General features: G+C 43.4%; 1 protein-coding gene across 1 annotated transcript in view; it reads left to right on the top strand.

The window, feature by feature from the left end:
• The window catches only part of GAD2 (glutamate decarboxylase 2), a gene marked incomplete at both ends in the record, with an annotated part of 67489 nt that overhangs the window by 31707 nt on the left and 19905 nt on the right, over window positions 1–15877 (top strand). Inside the window, 3 exons of the mRNA XM_081228950.1 lie at window positions 9205–9259; window positions 10619–10735; window positions 13169–13233. Of these exons, the coding sequence (XP_081085076.1) occupies window positions 9205–9259; window positions 10619–10735; window positions 13169–13233 (237 nt within the window). The remainder of the gene's footprint in view (window positions 1–9204; window positions 9260–10618; window positions 10736–13168; window positions 13234–15877) is intronic.

The following is a 15877-nucleotide window of genomic DNA, read 5'->3' as shown; positions in this document are numbered from 1 at the left end:
CATTTGCAAATATTTTCTCCCATTCTGAGGGTTGTCTTTTCATCTTGTTTATGGTTTCCTTTGCTGTGCAAAAGCTTTGAAGTTTCATTAGGTCCCATTTGTTTATTTTTGTTTTTATTTCCATTTCTCTAAGAGGTGGGTCAAATAGGATCTTGCTGTGATTTATGTCATAGAGTGTTCTGCCTATGTTTTCCTCTAAGAGTTTTATAGTGCCTGGCCTTACATTTAGGTCTTTAACCCATTTCGAGTTTATTTTTGCATATGGTGTTAGGGAATGTTCTAATTTCATTCTTTTACATGTAGCTGTCCAGTTTTCCCAGCACCACTTATTGAAGAGGCCGTCTTTTCTCCATTGTATATTCCCGCCTCCTTTATCAAAGATACGGTGACCATATGTGCGTGGGTTTACCTCTGGGCTTTCTATCCTGTTCCATTTATCTATATTTCTGGTTTTGTGCCAGTACCACACTGTCTTGATTACTGTAGCTTTGTAGTATAGTCTGAAGTCAGGGAGCCTAATTCCTCCAGCTCCGTTTTTCTTTCTCAAGATTCCTTTGGCTATTCGGGGTCTTTTGTGTCTCCATACAAATTGTAAAATTTTTTTTTCTAGTTCTGTGAAAAACGCCATTGGTAGTTTGATAGGGATTGCATTGAATCTGTAGATTGCTTTGGGTAGTATAGTCATTTTCACAAAGTTGATTCTTCCAATCCAAGAACATGGTATATCTCTCCCTCTGTTTCTATCATCTTTAATTTCTTTCATCAGTGTCTTATAGTTTTATGCATACAGATCTTTTGTCTCTTTAGGTAGGTTTATTCCTAGGTACTTTATTCTTTTTGTTGCAGTGATAAATGGGAGTGTTTCCTTAATTTCTCTTTCAGAGTTTTCATCATGAGTGTATAGGAATGCAAGAGATTTCTGTGCATTAATTTTGTATCCTGCTATTTTACCAAATTCATTCATTAGCTCTAGTAGTTTTCTGGTAGCATCTTCAGGATTCTCTATTTATAGTATCATGTCATCTGCAACAAGTGACGGTTTTACTTCTTCTTTTCCAATTTGGATTCCTTTTATTTCTTTTTCTTCTCTGATTGCTGTGGCTAAAACTTCCAAAACTATGTTGAATAATAGTCGTGAGAGTGGGTAACCTGGCAGTGGCAAGCTGCACAGGCTCCCGGGAGGTGAGGTGTGGATAGTGACCTGTGCTTGCACACAGGCTTCTTGGTGGCTGCACCAGCAGCCTTAGCATCTCATGCCCATCTCTGGTGTCCACGCTGATAGCCGTGGCTCGTGCCCATCTCTGGAGCTCGTTTAGGTGGTGCTCTGAATCCCCTCTCCTCGCACACCCTGAAACAATGGTCTCTTGCCTCTTAGGCAGGTCCAGACTTTTTCCTGGACTCCCCCCTGGCTAGCTGTGGCTCACTAGCCCCCTTCAGGGTGTGTTCACACAGCCAACCCCAGTCCTCTCCCTGGGATCTGAGCTCCGAAGCCCGAGCCTCATCTCCCAGCCCCACCCGCCCCAGCGGGTGAGCAGACAAGCCTCTCAGGTTGGTGAGTGCCTGTCGGCAGCAATCCTCTGTGCGGGAATCTCTCCACTTTGCCCTCCGCTCCCCTGTTGCTGCACTCTCCTCCATGGCTCCGAAGTCTCCCCCCTCCCCACTCCCCATCTCTGCCAGTGAAGGTGCTTCCTAGTGTGTGGAAACCTTTCCTCCTTCACAGCTCCCTCCCTGAGGGGCAGGTCCCGTCCCTATTCTTTTGTCTCTGTTTTTCCTTTTGCCCTACCCAGGTACATGGGGAGTTTCTTGCCTTTTGGGAAGTCTGAGGTCTTCTGCCAGCATTCAGTAGGTGTTCTGTAGGAGTTGTTCGTCAGGTGGATGCATTTTTGATGTATCTGTGGGGAGGAAGGTGATCTCCACGTCTTACTCCTCTGCCATCTTGAAGGTGCCCCTCATCTTCTCCATTCTTAGCGCATGTTAATATTCATCTCTTCAATTATTCTCATCCAGTTGTACCTTAGAATTATTTTTCCAGGTTCCCATTTCTTTGAAACTCATAAAGCTCTACATAGAATTATTTTGTAATATTAAAATACCTTTATAACCTTCTTTCTCATTTCAAATGTTACATTTTCTCTCTTTTTTATTAGACTAATCAGATATTTGTATATTCATTGATCTTTTCAATATATGAGCTTTTGAATTTATTAATTTGGTTTACTTTATAAAGTTTCTAAATCACTGAAAAAACTTGTCTCATGCTTTCCGCTTACGTTGTTTGTTATTTTCCTAGCTTCCTGAATGAAATATGTTTAGTTATTTTTAATTCCCTGTTACTTAATTTCAAAAGCATGTCAGGCTAAACGTTTTCCTCTGAGAATGATTTAGGGTGCTTCTCATATTTTTATATGTCCTATTCCCATGTCATTAATTTTTAATGTTCTGGAAGTGCAGTTTTGATTTCCTCTTTGACTCGAAAGTTATTTAGAATAGCCAAGCATGGTTTCTTACATGGTAAATTGAACTTCTTTTTTGGCCACGCCACAAGGTACATGGGATCTTAGTTCCCTGACCAGGGATTGAACCCGTGCCCCCTGCATTGGAAGCACGGAGTCTTAACCACTGGACCACCAGGGAAGTCCTTTGAACTTCTTATCATGATCCTTTTCTTCTCTGTACCAACATGTCCAGGGAAGAGGAATGGCAGTTTGGGAAGGAGGAGGGGTGATGAGAGATCACCAGCATCCCTTCCTGCCCACACAGTTTCCCTCGTCATCTACTTCCCTCTCAGCCCCAATGTTAATTCCTAGTGGCAGCGATAAGGTTTCATATTTTCATATGAAAATAACTCTTTACTACATCATGGTTGGAGTCCTCAGTTGCCCATCACTCTAGGGAGTAAGTATAAGTCAGTGCTTTTGGAAAATGTAAATTTTTTTTGTATAGTTGATTAACCATGATGTGTTAGTTTCAGGTGTACAGCAAAGTGATTCAGTTATACATATACATGTATCTATTCCTTTTCAAATTCTTTTAATTACTAGAATTAGACACAAAAATCACCAAAAACATCCTGTTCCCATATCCTGACCATAATGCCAAGGGATCCCATTGTGCATATTGGAAGACATATCTTAAAGGAGAAAAATACAGTTCATTATTATAAAGTTCTTTTCCCAAATCAAACTCTATTTTAAAGGGACCAAGGAAGTTCACTGTTTATAATTATGGTAAATTTTTTTTTTGCAAAGGGCTTGGTTTTGTAATGCCAGTGCTTCCTGAATGACCTGTTTTGACTGCTGTTTATCATTTTATCTTACGAGCCCTTCCTAGGATAAGTTATCCCATGGGTAGCAGCCATGAGGACACACACGGAGCTCTTTTCCCCAAGGTAGTCCCTGAGAATGTTTTACCGTATAACTCCTGCAACATTTTTTTTCCAAGTCAATCCACGCAAATTGTCAAGTCACCACACAGTCCAGGCAATTTGAAAATTCACTTCAGTCCATGAATTCCCCTTGCTTAATCTACATTACAATCAATGTTAAAGAAATAGTCTTGCTAAGCACTGACTAGTTAAAAAACAAAAACAAAAAACTAGCAGGTTTCTGTTACTCCTGTAGCCTTTGGGGGCTACATAGAACAATATCATCTAAGGATGATAGGGTGATAAGTTTTAGCGGGAGGGTCTGTGTTTTTCTTATTTTACTAATCTGTACCAACAGCAATAAGAACTAGGATCAAGGAACTACTCAGTCCAGGGGGCTTCCAAGAAACCATAGTGGAAATACTACCTACATCATTACAATCCTAGGACTCAACCTGAAAGGTTTCTTGTTAAGTCAAGGTAGCAGGCATTTTTTTAATAAACCCCATAAATGCTTCGGAAGACATTTATTGTGCAGCACTGAGAACCCTGGGATCTGATGTCAGAATACAGCTCTAAGTTTGAAATCTGCCCCTACTAACTGTGTGGCATCCTGCAAGTCACACGATGCTAGTACTACTAGTAATAACAATGAGACTAACATGCATTGACTGCTTACTATATGCTAGGCAGGGTTTTATACTTAGTGCTTTACAGTGTTTGATATTTACTGTGTCATTCAATCCTCATGTAAACCTTGTGAGGGAAGTACTAGTAATATCAATTTATAAATGAGTAAACAGAGGAACTGAATTCTTCAGATACACACAAGTAGCATAGGGTCTGGAGCGGAAACCTGGTTACTGTCTCTACATTCCAAGCTTTTAGCCACATTCGTTCGCTTCGATGAGCCGTAGTTTCCTTATCTGCAGAGTAAGGACAGTAAAAATGCTCTTGCGGGGTTGGCATGAGTGGCAAAGATCAGGAGTAAGGCATAGTACAGGGACTGCTTCTAAAACTGGTAATTCGTTATCACTGCGGGGGCTGTTGCTATCAACAGTGGTCGTAACATTAGTCAATTTCTAACGCGAAGGATCACGCGTCCTTTCTTCTTTGCACACAAATCTCTGTGAACAGAGCCAAGCTCTAAGCACTTAGGAAAGGTTGGTAGAATTATTATAGTTCAGCAGGGCCAAGGATCAGGGTCACCAAAGGCTCAGGCACCCGATTTGTGACCGTTTGGTTGCCTGCCCAGAGATCTACATTCCCCAGTAACGTGCTTCTTTTGGTAAGATCGTTTTTCCCATCAGAGCCACGGGAAGATAGCCATGCATGTGGGTCCAAAGTCCGCACACGGGGTAATCTGTGCCTTTTGCTTCTTTCCACAAAGAGAAGGTTCTTCCAGCTGGCAGCTCTAGCTGGCAGTGTGGGATTTTGCCCAGGCAACTTCATGAAGTTATCTGACCCTATAGCATCACATGAATCTTTTTTAATTTTCTTTTTTTTTAATTTATTGAGGTATCATTGGTTTATTGTATTTATAAAAGTTTTACGTGTACAAGGTAAGGTTTTGACTTCCGTATACATGACGGTGAGAGCATCATATGAATTTTTAAAGACTGTCACAAAATCAAGAATCTCCGTGCAAAACAGCCACATCCGAAGCAGCGGTCTGGTTCAACAGTCCTCACCTTAATGGCAGTTCTTTCTTAAACACTAACACCTAACAGAGAGATCATTGCAAAGCATCAGTCACAGCTTACTTGGGCCCTTAAAGGCTGCATGGGTAAGCATAAGAGATATGCATTTTTGCTATGGAAATACCTCTAGACCAGACATATGTGGTGCAACAGCTGTCATCCAAAGCTGCCCTGCACCAAGACATGCTTGTCTGGAAAAGCCAGGACTGCCAGACAGCTTCTGATCCTCAGAGGAGCTTGCTGGGTGTCACCCAGCTGTCTCTCCCTCCACAGCCCATGGGCAGGCAGGGATGCACAATGCCACTTCCGCACCTCGCTGCCCTACAGCCGTGATGGCTCAAAACCCTGGGTCCTGTGGAAAGTGCTTGGCTAATGTGTTACAGAATTATTGAAATACCTACCAGGCGAAAACTTCCATTTCTAAGGCAGTGTTTCTCAACATGTGGACCTCGGTCTGCCTGTATCACCATCTCCTTGTTAGAAACGCAGATTGCTATGCGTGTTTGTCTATTGACTTGTCTCTGTCTCCCTTGTTAGCATGTAAGCCCTGGAGAGTAAAAGCTGGCCTGTTTACCCTGGTGCCCCATACCCCTAACAGTGTTTGGTGCATAATGAGACCTCAATAAATTAATTTGTAGAATGAATTGATTCCCGGGCCCTACACCTGACCTCCTGAATCAAAATCCCTAAGAGCAGGGCCAAGGAATATACATGTGAAAGACATACACAGATGACGTTTATGCATGCTAAATTTTACAAACCATTGTTGTAAAGTAATTCATCCAATTCTAATTGGAGAGATGAAAAGTTTTGTCTCCAGGGGCCCCCATACTAGCGGTCTTGTCAGTCTCTAAGGTAAAGTGAACATATTAATATAATCCTAGGGTGAAACTTTTTCCTTCTACTCACATACCTCCAACAGATGTCAATCGGCCACCCACAGTGTGCCAGGCTCTGGGTTCCTAAGTGGACAAAACAAATACGGGCTTGGACGGCCAAATGCCTGGCAAAGTCTGGAGCCTACCTGTTAAGAGCACACCCAGAGCTTTCCACTCTGCGAGAAGCGAACACTTGGACTTGATTATTGGACAAGGGTGTCCCTTCTCCCTGCCCTGATATGGAAATGGGACAGACTGTATGTTCATTACTGTTTTCCCGGCAGGTTTGAATGACACCTCCGATCCATGAAAGCCAGATATTATCTCAAAGGATTTATCTTATGTTAAAAGACAATAACCTTTCTAAAGAGGTTTCCTATATGTTTGGCCCTTTGAGTTTGTTCTGGAAGCTTGGCATTTTCTTTCTAGGTAAAGCCAGCCTTTACCTGATCCTGGGCTGTCATACAGGTGACTGTCTTGTCCTGTTTCCTCATTTAAAAAATGAGACAATTAGACTAGAAAGAGGTCTAGAGTCCCCTGCAATTCTGACGTCCCCTAATCTGTTACTTCTCCATGAGGTCTTACTGCCTGGGCTTCACAAAATATCCAGATGTGATTAGTGAGCAAATAGTGATTGTCAGGCCAGTCTCCCCAAAACTCTCCAAGGCAGAGAAGGTTAGTTGTGGTAGACTAGGTAACATTTGGGACTTGCAAACAATTTCTGAGAATTCTCTCTCTCAGTGTTTGTGTTTGCCTACAAAAATACTACGGCAGGGCTTCCCTGGTGGCGCAGTGGTTGAGAGTCCGCCTGCCGATGCAGGGGACACGGGTTCGTGCCCCTGTCCCGGAAGATCCCACATGCCGTGGAGCGGCTGGGCCCGCGAGCCATGGCCGCGGAGCCTGTGTGTCCGGAGCCTGTGCTCCGCAACGGGAGAGGCCACAGCAGTGAGAGGCCCGCGTACAGAAAAAAAAAAAAAAAAAAAAAAAAAAAATACTACGGCAATTTTAATGCACTTAAAACTTGATGTAAAAGGTAAATATAAGACCTGAATGTCCTCTGAAATTTGAACTTTTTGTTTCTGTCACGGTGGAGCAAGGTGTTTTAGCCCAGCCAGATCTAGGAGAGGCTGAAAAATCACAGCTTTGAGGGATGCTCCCAAGCCAAGCTGTGAAGTATAGGGAGACACATAGGGCATGAAAGGGCCTCCAGAGCCCTTTCCCCGACCCCCCGCCCCAAAGCCTGCCCTTCCATTCCCTCTGCCCTCCTTCAGAGGCCCATCTCACAGAAGTTCCCCAAAGGTGGGCTGCTCTGAATTAGAGTCATACCCTCAGCACCAAATATAATGCCCTTTGTTCCATTGCAGCCCAACTGACTAATCACTGGTGATGTGTCCATTGCCATTGCCAGGTAATTGCCTTTTAACTACCTTTCTTTGGAAAACAGCCTCACAAAACTCAGTGGTTCTCCATGCTTTCAGACCCAATGTCTACTTTATATGCCAACTATTATGTAATACCTTCTTTGTTAGCCTGAAATGAAAATTGTAGAAAATATAACTTACCTACTCACTGTGCCCAAATTATTTTTATGAAAAGGAGCAAGGTTAGGGGCTTCCCTGGTGGCACAGTGGTTAAGAATCCACCTGCCAATGCAGGGGACATGGGTTCAAGCCCTTGCCCGGGAGGATCCCACATGCTGCGGAGCAGCTAAGCCCGTGCGCCACAACTACTGAGCCTGCGCTCTAGAGCCCACGAGCCACAACTACTGAGCTCGCGTGCCGCAGCTACTGAAGCCTGCACACCTAGAGCCAGTGCTCCGCAGCAAGAGAAGCCACAAAAATGAGAAGCCCGCGCACCGCAACAAAGAGTAGCCCCCGCTCGCCGCAACTAGAGAAAGCCTGCACAGCAACGAAAACCCAACACAGCCAAAAATAAATAAATAAAATAAATAAATAAATATTTTAAAAAAAGGAGCACGGTTAGAGAAGTAGTTTATAATAAGACAACATATTTCAATAGGTAAAGCTTAAGTGAGACCACACTAGAAGCTCTAATGGAGTAGCCCAAATGCTAGCCCTGTGTCTAAATCTATATCTACCTAAAATCACAAGGACCACCACAAATGACTGTGGAGCTAGTGACACATTCCAAAACCTCACTTACTGTCCCCTAAATGCCAGTAGCTTCCCCAACCATTTATTGTGACAAACGCCTCCCCATCATTTATTTTTCCAAATTGTCTTCTACAAACCTAGATCAATGGCCCAGATGTGAAAAGTTTAGCCAGTTTAGCAATGTCAAGAGAGCTATTTTAGTTTAAAGAATAGTTCACAGCCTCCAGTAACATGCGGCTACTCTGTCCTTTGCTTGGTTTTTTTTTCCCAAAATCTTGGGGTAGGAATGCCATAATGCATAGTGACCATCTCAACAATAAAAGCTAACATTTATGGAATACTTCCCATATGCCAAGCACTTAAAAATTTTTTTTGCATTTATTAAGTCATTTAATCCTCATAACTCCATAATACGCACAGGGAAATTCAGTAACTTGACTAAGATCACACATCTAGCCACATCTAACTTCTTGTAGAAATCAACTCCTTTGATTATTATAATAGTGAGGTTTTTTTTTAACATCTTTATTGGAGAATAGTGAGGTTTTATAGTAAGCAAAGTACTATCTGTGTTTCTATTTTAGGAAAGAAACATTTCAGAGATGAAAGGATGTTTCTTTCTCCAATGCCTGTCTGCCTGTTTGACATTTGAGTCCATGAGTTCTTGGCCTGCTTTGTGCTTTTAGCCCTTGGAATGTAATTAGGTAGCTTTTGACAATATTTTCATCCAAATGATTCAGAGTGGATTTTCTCTTCTTGGCGTTTCATCTCTATGTGAAATTGCAGGTCCATTCACTGGAAGATTTGGAATGCAAATCTTTTTCTGAACTCTGCTTTCATTGCCAAAAGTCTTGCTCCAAAGCAGGTTTGTTTTAATCGAATTAAGAAATGACCTAAAAAGCAGGCTCTGTGCAGAGTGGAGAGACATGTGGACAGTGAGGTCGGGCATCTCCTAAACGTGTCAGAAATTACAGTCCAGCATCATTCAGGGAGGAAATACCTTTCTTTCTGGAAACAACCGAGGAGTTGTTCTAACTGATCATTATTATCAATGATTTAAGGTTGGACTTCTACCCTCCTGCGGCTCCTTGTAAAGACAACAAAGGAAATTATTCGAAGCAAACTTGATATACTTATTTTCCTTTCAGGGGGAAAATGATCGCATCTGATCTTGAAAGAAGGATCCTTGAAGCCAAACAAAAAGTAAGTTTTTGAAGGGAGCTTTATCCAGCCCATAACAAGCTGACGGTATGTATTTCTGTTTCCATCCAGTAGAGAACACATTTTTGTTTTATTTTTAAAAGAGAATATGGAATTTTGCATTGTCATTACTTATTTCTCTGAGTGATAGGCTCTGCTTTGAAAAAGTCTAAGTTACTGAATAAATACCATACACAGTGATACTGTAACAGTTTCCAAAGGATTTTTCTTCCCATGTGATGAGGATTGGCATTAAACAGACACATTGGAAAGACCGTATTCACAAGGGGAAAATCCCAGGAAGCTAATTTAGCATATGGGAGTTACTGTGTGTGGTTATTTGAAAAGGGCCCATATTTCCTGCCTAGACACATGTTGATGTGTTGGCCCTTCAAACACCTTATTTTTCAGGAAGCAATTCAGTACTTGTTTTTAGAAGGGACAATTTCTGAAGACCTGCTAAAAATTCCTACAAAGCTCTAGGAAGTCATTTACATCCCTGGATGGTTCACAGGCCAGAGCTTTTAGTAGATCTAATCTACAGTTCGTAGTTCAACGATATAACACACGAATTGTACTATTAGGATCTCAGGAATAATTATTAATTTTCATATGCCCTTTTCCCCCCCTACAAAGTGGCAGCCGCATCCTTTCCCCTTGTCCTGGTACTGGAACCACTTCTAGTCACATAAACCTTTGCTGCCACCTAAAGACTGACTCTGTAACGTCAGGTTCCATCATGAATTTGAGGCATTCCTGGGCCATCTTTCAGCAGTGGCCTATTATTTCTATCAATTTTCATTTAGCCATGGCCAGACAGACTGAGCCAACTTAGACAGATAAAAGTCATGGCTTACTGTTTAGCCCCAGGTGAAGCCTCTCCTCTGAGACTCCAAATAGGAATAATGGGCTGGTGAGAGTTCTTCCCTTTGTCCTCTTGACTGCTCACTCTGGAAGATTTATTACATTCAGAGGCCCTGTTATGAAAAAGGAAGATTAGAAAAGTAAACGGGGGTGGGGTAGGGAAGGACAGAAAGTCTCCCTGGAATATATCAGTGGTTTGTGGGCACCACGAAGCTTACTCACCTCTGAGTCCAATGTAGTCTCTTCTGAGAACCAGAAGTCTGTTCTCATAAGGCAACTGGCAGGGCCAACAGAATGGCCTGGAGAACCTAGACCCTGGAAAACGAGCCTCATTCCTACTAGGCTTCAAGGTGTGTAACCCTCCTGATGGTTCCAAAAATGCAGACGTGTATGATAGGAGGAGAATGTCCACTGTTTTTTTTAATGAGCTTTTTAAAAGAATCCTTTGACCACCCCCCCCCCCATTTTACAATATTTGGGGCTCTCTCATTTGCGCAGGGATTTGTCCCTTTCCTTGTGAGTGCCACGGCTGGGACCACCGTGTATGGAGCATTCGATCCCCTGTTAGCTGTTGCTGACATTTGCAAAAAGTATAAGATCTGGATGCACGTGGATGTAAGTATCCCGTAGGGACTGCCGCTAAAATGTCCTTGCACATTTTTTCACCTGGAGCTCATGGAATGAAATGTATTCTCTCTATGTTTTTACTTTAGGAGTTTATTTTCAGGATGGTGATAGTTAAGCTTTTAAAAAATCAGAGACAAAGTAGTACACAACTCACACTGTACATAACATTCGCTGGAAGCAGTCTGAGGCTGATTATGCCTTAACTTTCCCAACAGGATAATATTCTTATTTCTATGACCAGGACCTGAGCTGGGCACTTAGTTCTCAATTCATTGGACCATAATGTCCAAGGAGGAATATGGCCTATGTACACACACACAGAGTACACACATGCAAAGCTTACTTCCCTATGAGAATGGTCCAAAGAATAAATAGGAGTTGCATTTATATAGGAAATCCAATGGATGAAAAAATTCAGCTCAAGTCAGAGACTAGTATAATCAAAGAGGAAAGCAGACTTGACAACTTGCTATGAAATATGAATCCAAATTTCCAATTTTTTATCTTGGTCAGCTAGTAAGATAAACTATATATGAGATGTTTTGACTGCAGGGTTAGTCACAGTAAAAAATAATGGAGATGCACCCATCAGGACATTTCCAAATGAAAAAAAATGTCAACTTTCAGAAGGACAGATTAAAGGGATTAAAGTTTAGACTGGTATGACTCCAAGTGTGGCTCCAAGATCAGCTGCTCTCTGCAAACTGTTTAGGACCCACCATGAGATAAGGAATCAGTGCCAGATCATCTTTACGCACAATGCTTGGTTCAGCTGATGTGTTTTCCATTGTGAGACTTTCTCGACGCAGGAAGCATAAGTTGATTTACATTCTGGTGCAAGAGGCTTATGTTATATAGAGTAGACTGTTTTGAGTAGATCATTTTGGCTTTATAGTAAGCATTCAGACCAAATTAATTCCTCTTTCTTCATGAGCAGAAAACCTCCAGAGGCTACGTTAGGTAAATTTCCATTACCCCAGAGTTATCCTGCACCGCAATTTCCAGTCTTCTTTTCCTTCCCTGATTCACAGTGTGAGTTGTTCTTTAGCCTACCAGAGACCCCTTTATTTCACACATGAAGACACTGGGAAAAGGTTGACAGACCCAAGTACCATCAGTGACCTGGGTCTTGGAACTGGAGAGCCTATGAAACCTCACTAGCTGATTCAGGAAGAGGATTATCCTGACAGCTTTAAAAGCAGCAATGTGTGTCCCGAGCCAGCAGGCAGTAGGCTCTCCTCTAGAATTTCTACTTAAAATAGAAGTTGGAGATATTTTAACCAGTTGTATTAGCTTTCTTTGAAACGTATCAAATTTACCACTCATTATCCTTACTGTTTATAATTCTATAATTAAACTGGAAAAAAATCTTAAAATATTACACATTTGGAAAACTGGATAATTTTTCAAAGTGTTAAAGGACTGAAATTACAACAAAGAAAAGAATGCAATTATACCCAGTTTTTTTCTTTAAAATTATCCCAGGATTATTTTTACACCCAAAGAATGTTAACATTTTCCAATGAATCTCCATCTTTTTTTTTTTTTTTTTTTTTTTTCTTTTTGCGGTATGCGGGCCTCTCACTGTTGTGGCCTCTCCCGTTGCGGAGCACAGGCTCCGGATGCGCAGGCCCAGCGGCCATGGCTCACGGGCCCAGCCGCTCCGCGGCATATGGGATCCTCCCAGACCGGGGCACGAACCCGTATCCCCTGCATCGGCAGGCGGACTCTCAACCACTGCGCCACCAGGGAGGCCCTGAATCTCCATCTTTACATCTGATCTTTGAAGGAGATCATTACACCAATTCAACTCTTCAAACTTGAGTACAAATTTTTAAAGGAGCACATTCTTTATTGCTCAACTAATTGGCTGATACAAATCTTGCCTGCTTGCATTTTTTATTTTTTTGGCTATTAGTTTTGTTTTGGCTTTTGGTTTATCTTATCCAAAATTACACATCAGTAAAATAGGCTTGGAAGGTGTCTCCTCCCCCTGGAATCATGCAGACTTGTCAAAAAGAGTTTTCCTTGCAACTTGAAAGCAGTTTAAAGGGTCCCAGCCCACCTTATCTACTCTAAACTGTGGAGATACTAGGGTTTCTAGTTCTGAGATTATGAGCCTCACTAAGACTGTAAGACTGAGTGGTGGTGATGGGTTGGGGAAGGATCTTTCTCCTTCTCATGTAGACTGAGGAAATGTTTGGCTCTTTACATCCATAGAAATCTGAGGTGGAGCCCGAGACCTTAGAATAGCCCCCCAATTTAACCTTTGGAAGTCTAGTGGCCAGTCTCCAAGTTACCTGGGGTTGAGGCTGTACCTTTCACCCTATGCAATGCTTGCTGTTCCAGAAGACACCAAACTCTAGAAATCCAGGCAATTTAAAACACTGCCTTTTTTTTTGTATGCTCTCCCTTTTCCAGGCAGCTTGGGGTGGGGGATTACTGATGTCCCGGAAACACAAGTGGAAACTGAGCGGCGTGGAGAGGTACACACATTTTTCTTGTTAACAACCTAAAGTGTGAAAGCTGAATGTGAAAAGCAAATTACACCCAATTTCCAGGAACTGTTGGTGTACAGATGAGCCCATTCTGTGCAGTACCTGTGTGCCTTATGTGCTCATGTATGCATGAATATTATGTGTAGACAACGAAGAAATTAAATCCCATACCAAGTGACCCAAGTGGAATGTTTCTCAAACATAGAGATTCCTAACTGGCCTCCATGGTTGGCCAGAGGACTCAGGAATGACCTTCCTGGGATCTCTGAACCAACTACCAAAACTGTTTAAAACTTCAGGCCGTCCACTGTTTTCTAGGGAGATATACAGATTTCACGTTTCATGAGAGGATAATATCCACTGCTTTAAAGAAACCAATAAATAATTTTGTGAAGCAAATAAGCACATTGTAATTGATCAGCATTGAAAGAGGAGTTTGGGGTTTAACATGGTCCCTTTACTTACAGTGAAACCTGCTTGTGATAACATCATCTGATAGTTTCATCCCCATAATAATGTTTCTGGTGTAGCTCTGTTTGATGCTGCAAAGCACCTTTTATTCAGAGACTAAGCAGTAGACCATTGAGAAAAGCTGAAAAATACAAAGGAAATAATTTTTGAATAGCGTAAAGCCTACTCAGGGCCAAAGGAAAAAGGAAAAGAATTACAGAATGCAAAATCAGCCTCAGCCTTTAGTTCTGGCCCACGTGCAGAGGGAGCTCAGAGTTCCTGGTTCTCCCACCACAACATGGCAGGTCAAGGACAGTGGTGAGCTCTGACACTCCGGGCAACTGAGAAAGCCTGGATTCATCCAGGGCTGCCCACTGCCCACTGTGCCCTGCCCAGTAGCCAGATGCTGCCCAGGAAGAGTTTCCCCCTGGCTCTGCCTCTGGACATCTTGGCACCATTTCTGTAGAAGAGAGGCAGGTGGAGCTCAGAAGCGTCTGGAAGCACTGGGCAGGCAGGGCAGCCGGGCCAGAATGAATGGCAGGGTGGGCTGTGTGACATCCAGGCCCACCCACATGTAGAGAAGCCGTGGCTGCGGAAGGAGGGCAGAGGCAAAGTCTGGGGCACTCTGCCGCAGTAGCAGAAAGGAGGCTGGACAGGCCAGCCCAGGCCCAGGTCAGCAGGGTTGTGTCTCCGAGTCTGCTGCCTGCCCTCTGACTGCAGGTGTCAGTTCAGGTGTGAGTGGATGAGGACAGGCACGGCCCCTTCCCAGAGGGAGCCAGCTTTAGGTCTCTGCCTCTGGTCCATTGGGCTGAATTCCTTTTTTCATGAAGATCCGCCTGAAACCAGAAGCTTAAGGACGAGGCAGTGAGCTAAACAGTGAGAGAGAATGAAGAAGAGAGAACCATTCAGAAGGTGCCTGTTCAGAGGATCAGAACAAGAATTCAATTGACGTGCTATCGAGAGAAGTGGCCTGGACACAGAACCTTCTCGTCTTTGAGTCCCTTTAAATTGAGCAGCCCAAAAAGTGAGAGGCTGTTACCGTACCTTTCACACCAGCTGTGACTCCAAGTGCTGATGGCCAGCCATGGAGCCCCCTCGACCAATGATTACCTGAAAGCTCACTAACTCACTTACCCTTGGCCTTGGAAAGATAAACACCGATGTGCTTTTGTACTAAAGACTAAAGACTTTTGGAGCAAAGCTTAGAACATTCGTCATGGGACATAGCGGCCTCTCTAATTGCCACAATTCTTGAAACTGTGTTGTAAGTAAATCTGCTAAGTGGAATAGCCAAACAGGAAGTCTTTTTTAAAAACGAGGGACTGTTGGGACTTCCCCGGCGGTCCAGTGATTAGGACTCCGAGCTTCCACTGCAGGGGGCACGAGTTTGATCCTTGGTCGGGGGGTTTGAGCCGAACCCCCTCAGCCATCCATTGATCTGAGAGAATCCATCTCAGTGACTCATCAGCCACAGGCACACTTTCTTTGGTGAATAAGCTTGTAAGGCCACGGGACACCTCTGGCCATAACGTGCGTGGACACACGTTTAGGAAAGAAATTTGCCTCACTTGAGATGTTACGTTTTTCCAAGCACTAGGACTCTCTCTAAAGTGGAGGAAATCTGTGGTCGATTCCTGTCGCCAAATCCAGAGGTGCACCAGTGGTCACAGGGATCCCAGAGTACCGTCCTCGTAACAAAATGGCACAAGCATCCGGAGCCCTGCCTGGCATCCCCTTCGAGAGCCAACCCAGTTCTCAGAAAGCACCTTTCTTCCCTGAAAACAGTGTCAAGCTATTTAGGGATGCTGTGGCTGAGAGTGCCGGGAGCCCTGGCACTCCAGAGCATGTCTCTGGGTACTGTAAGGGACCCTTCTTTAATCCCTCCTGGCAGCAGGCTGCTGTGTATCTGGAAGAGCCCGTTGTTGTGGTCCACTCTCAAGACTTTCTGGCCAAGCTGAAGGTTCCAGCACAGATTCTGCTGAATTACCGATTATTACTCTCACTCCCACTCCTGAAACTCGGTTACCGGACCTCTGTCACAGGCAAGCCACATCGCAAGGCACAGCGCGGGCCCAAAGTCAAGTACGACACGAAGCCTATCTTCAAAGGGTTTCGAATCTAGTAGGGAGACTGTAGTCAACCGTGGATTACAATTCAAGGCAGAGGAATTAAAGGCTCAAGA

This window comes from Mesoplodon bidens, assembly GCF_964165515.1.
Source record: "Mesoplodon bidens genome assembly, chromosome: 3".
Lineage (NCBI taxonomy): Eukaryota > Metazoa > Chordata > Mammalia > Artiodactyla > Ziphiidae > Mesoplodon > Mesoplodon bidens.
Note: the sequence above shows the minus strand (reverse complement) of the source record. Positions and strands in the feature narration are given on the sequence as shown.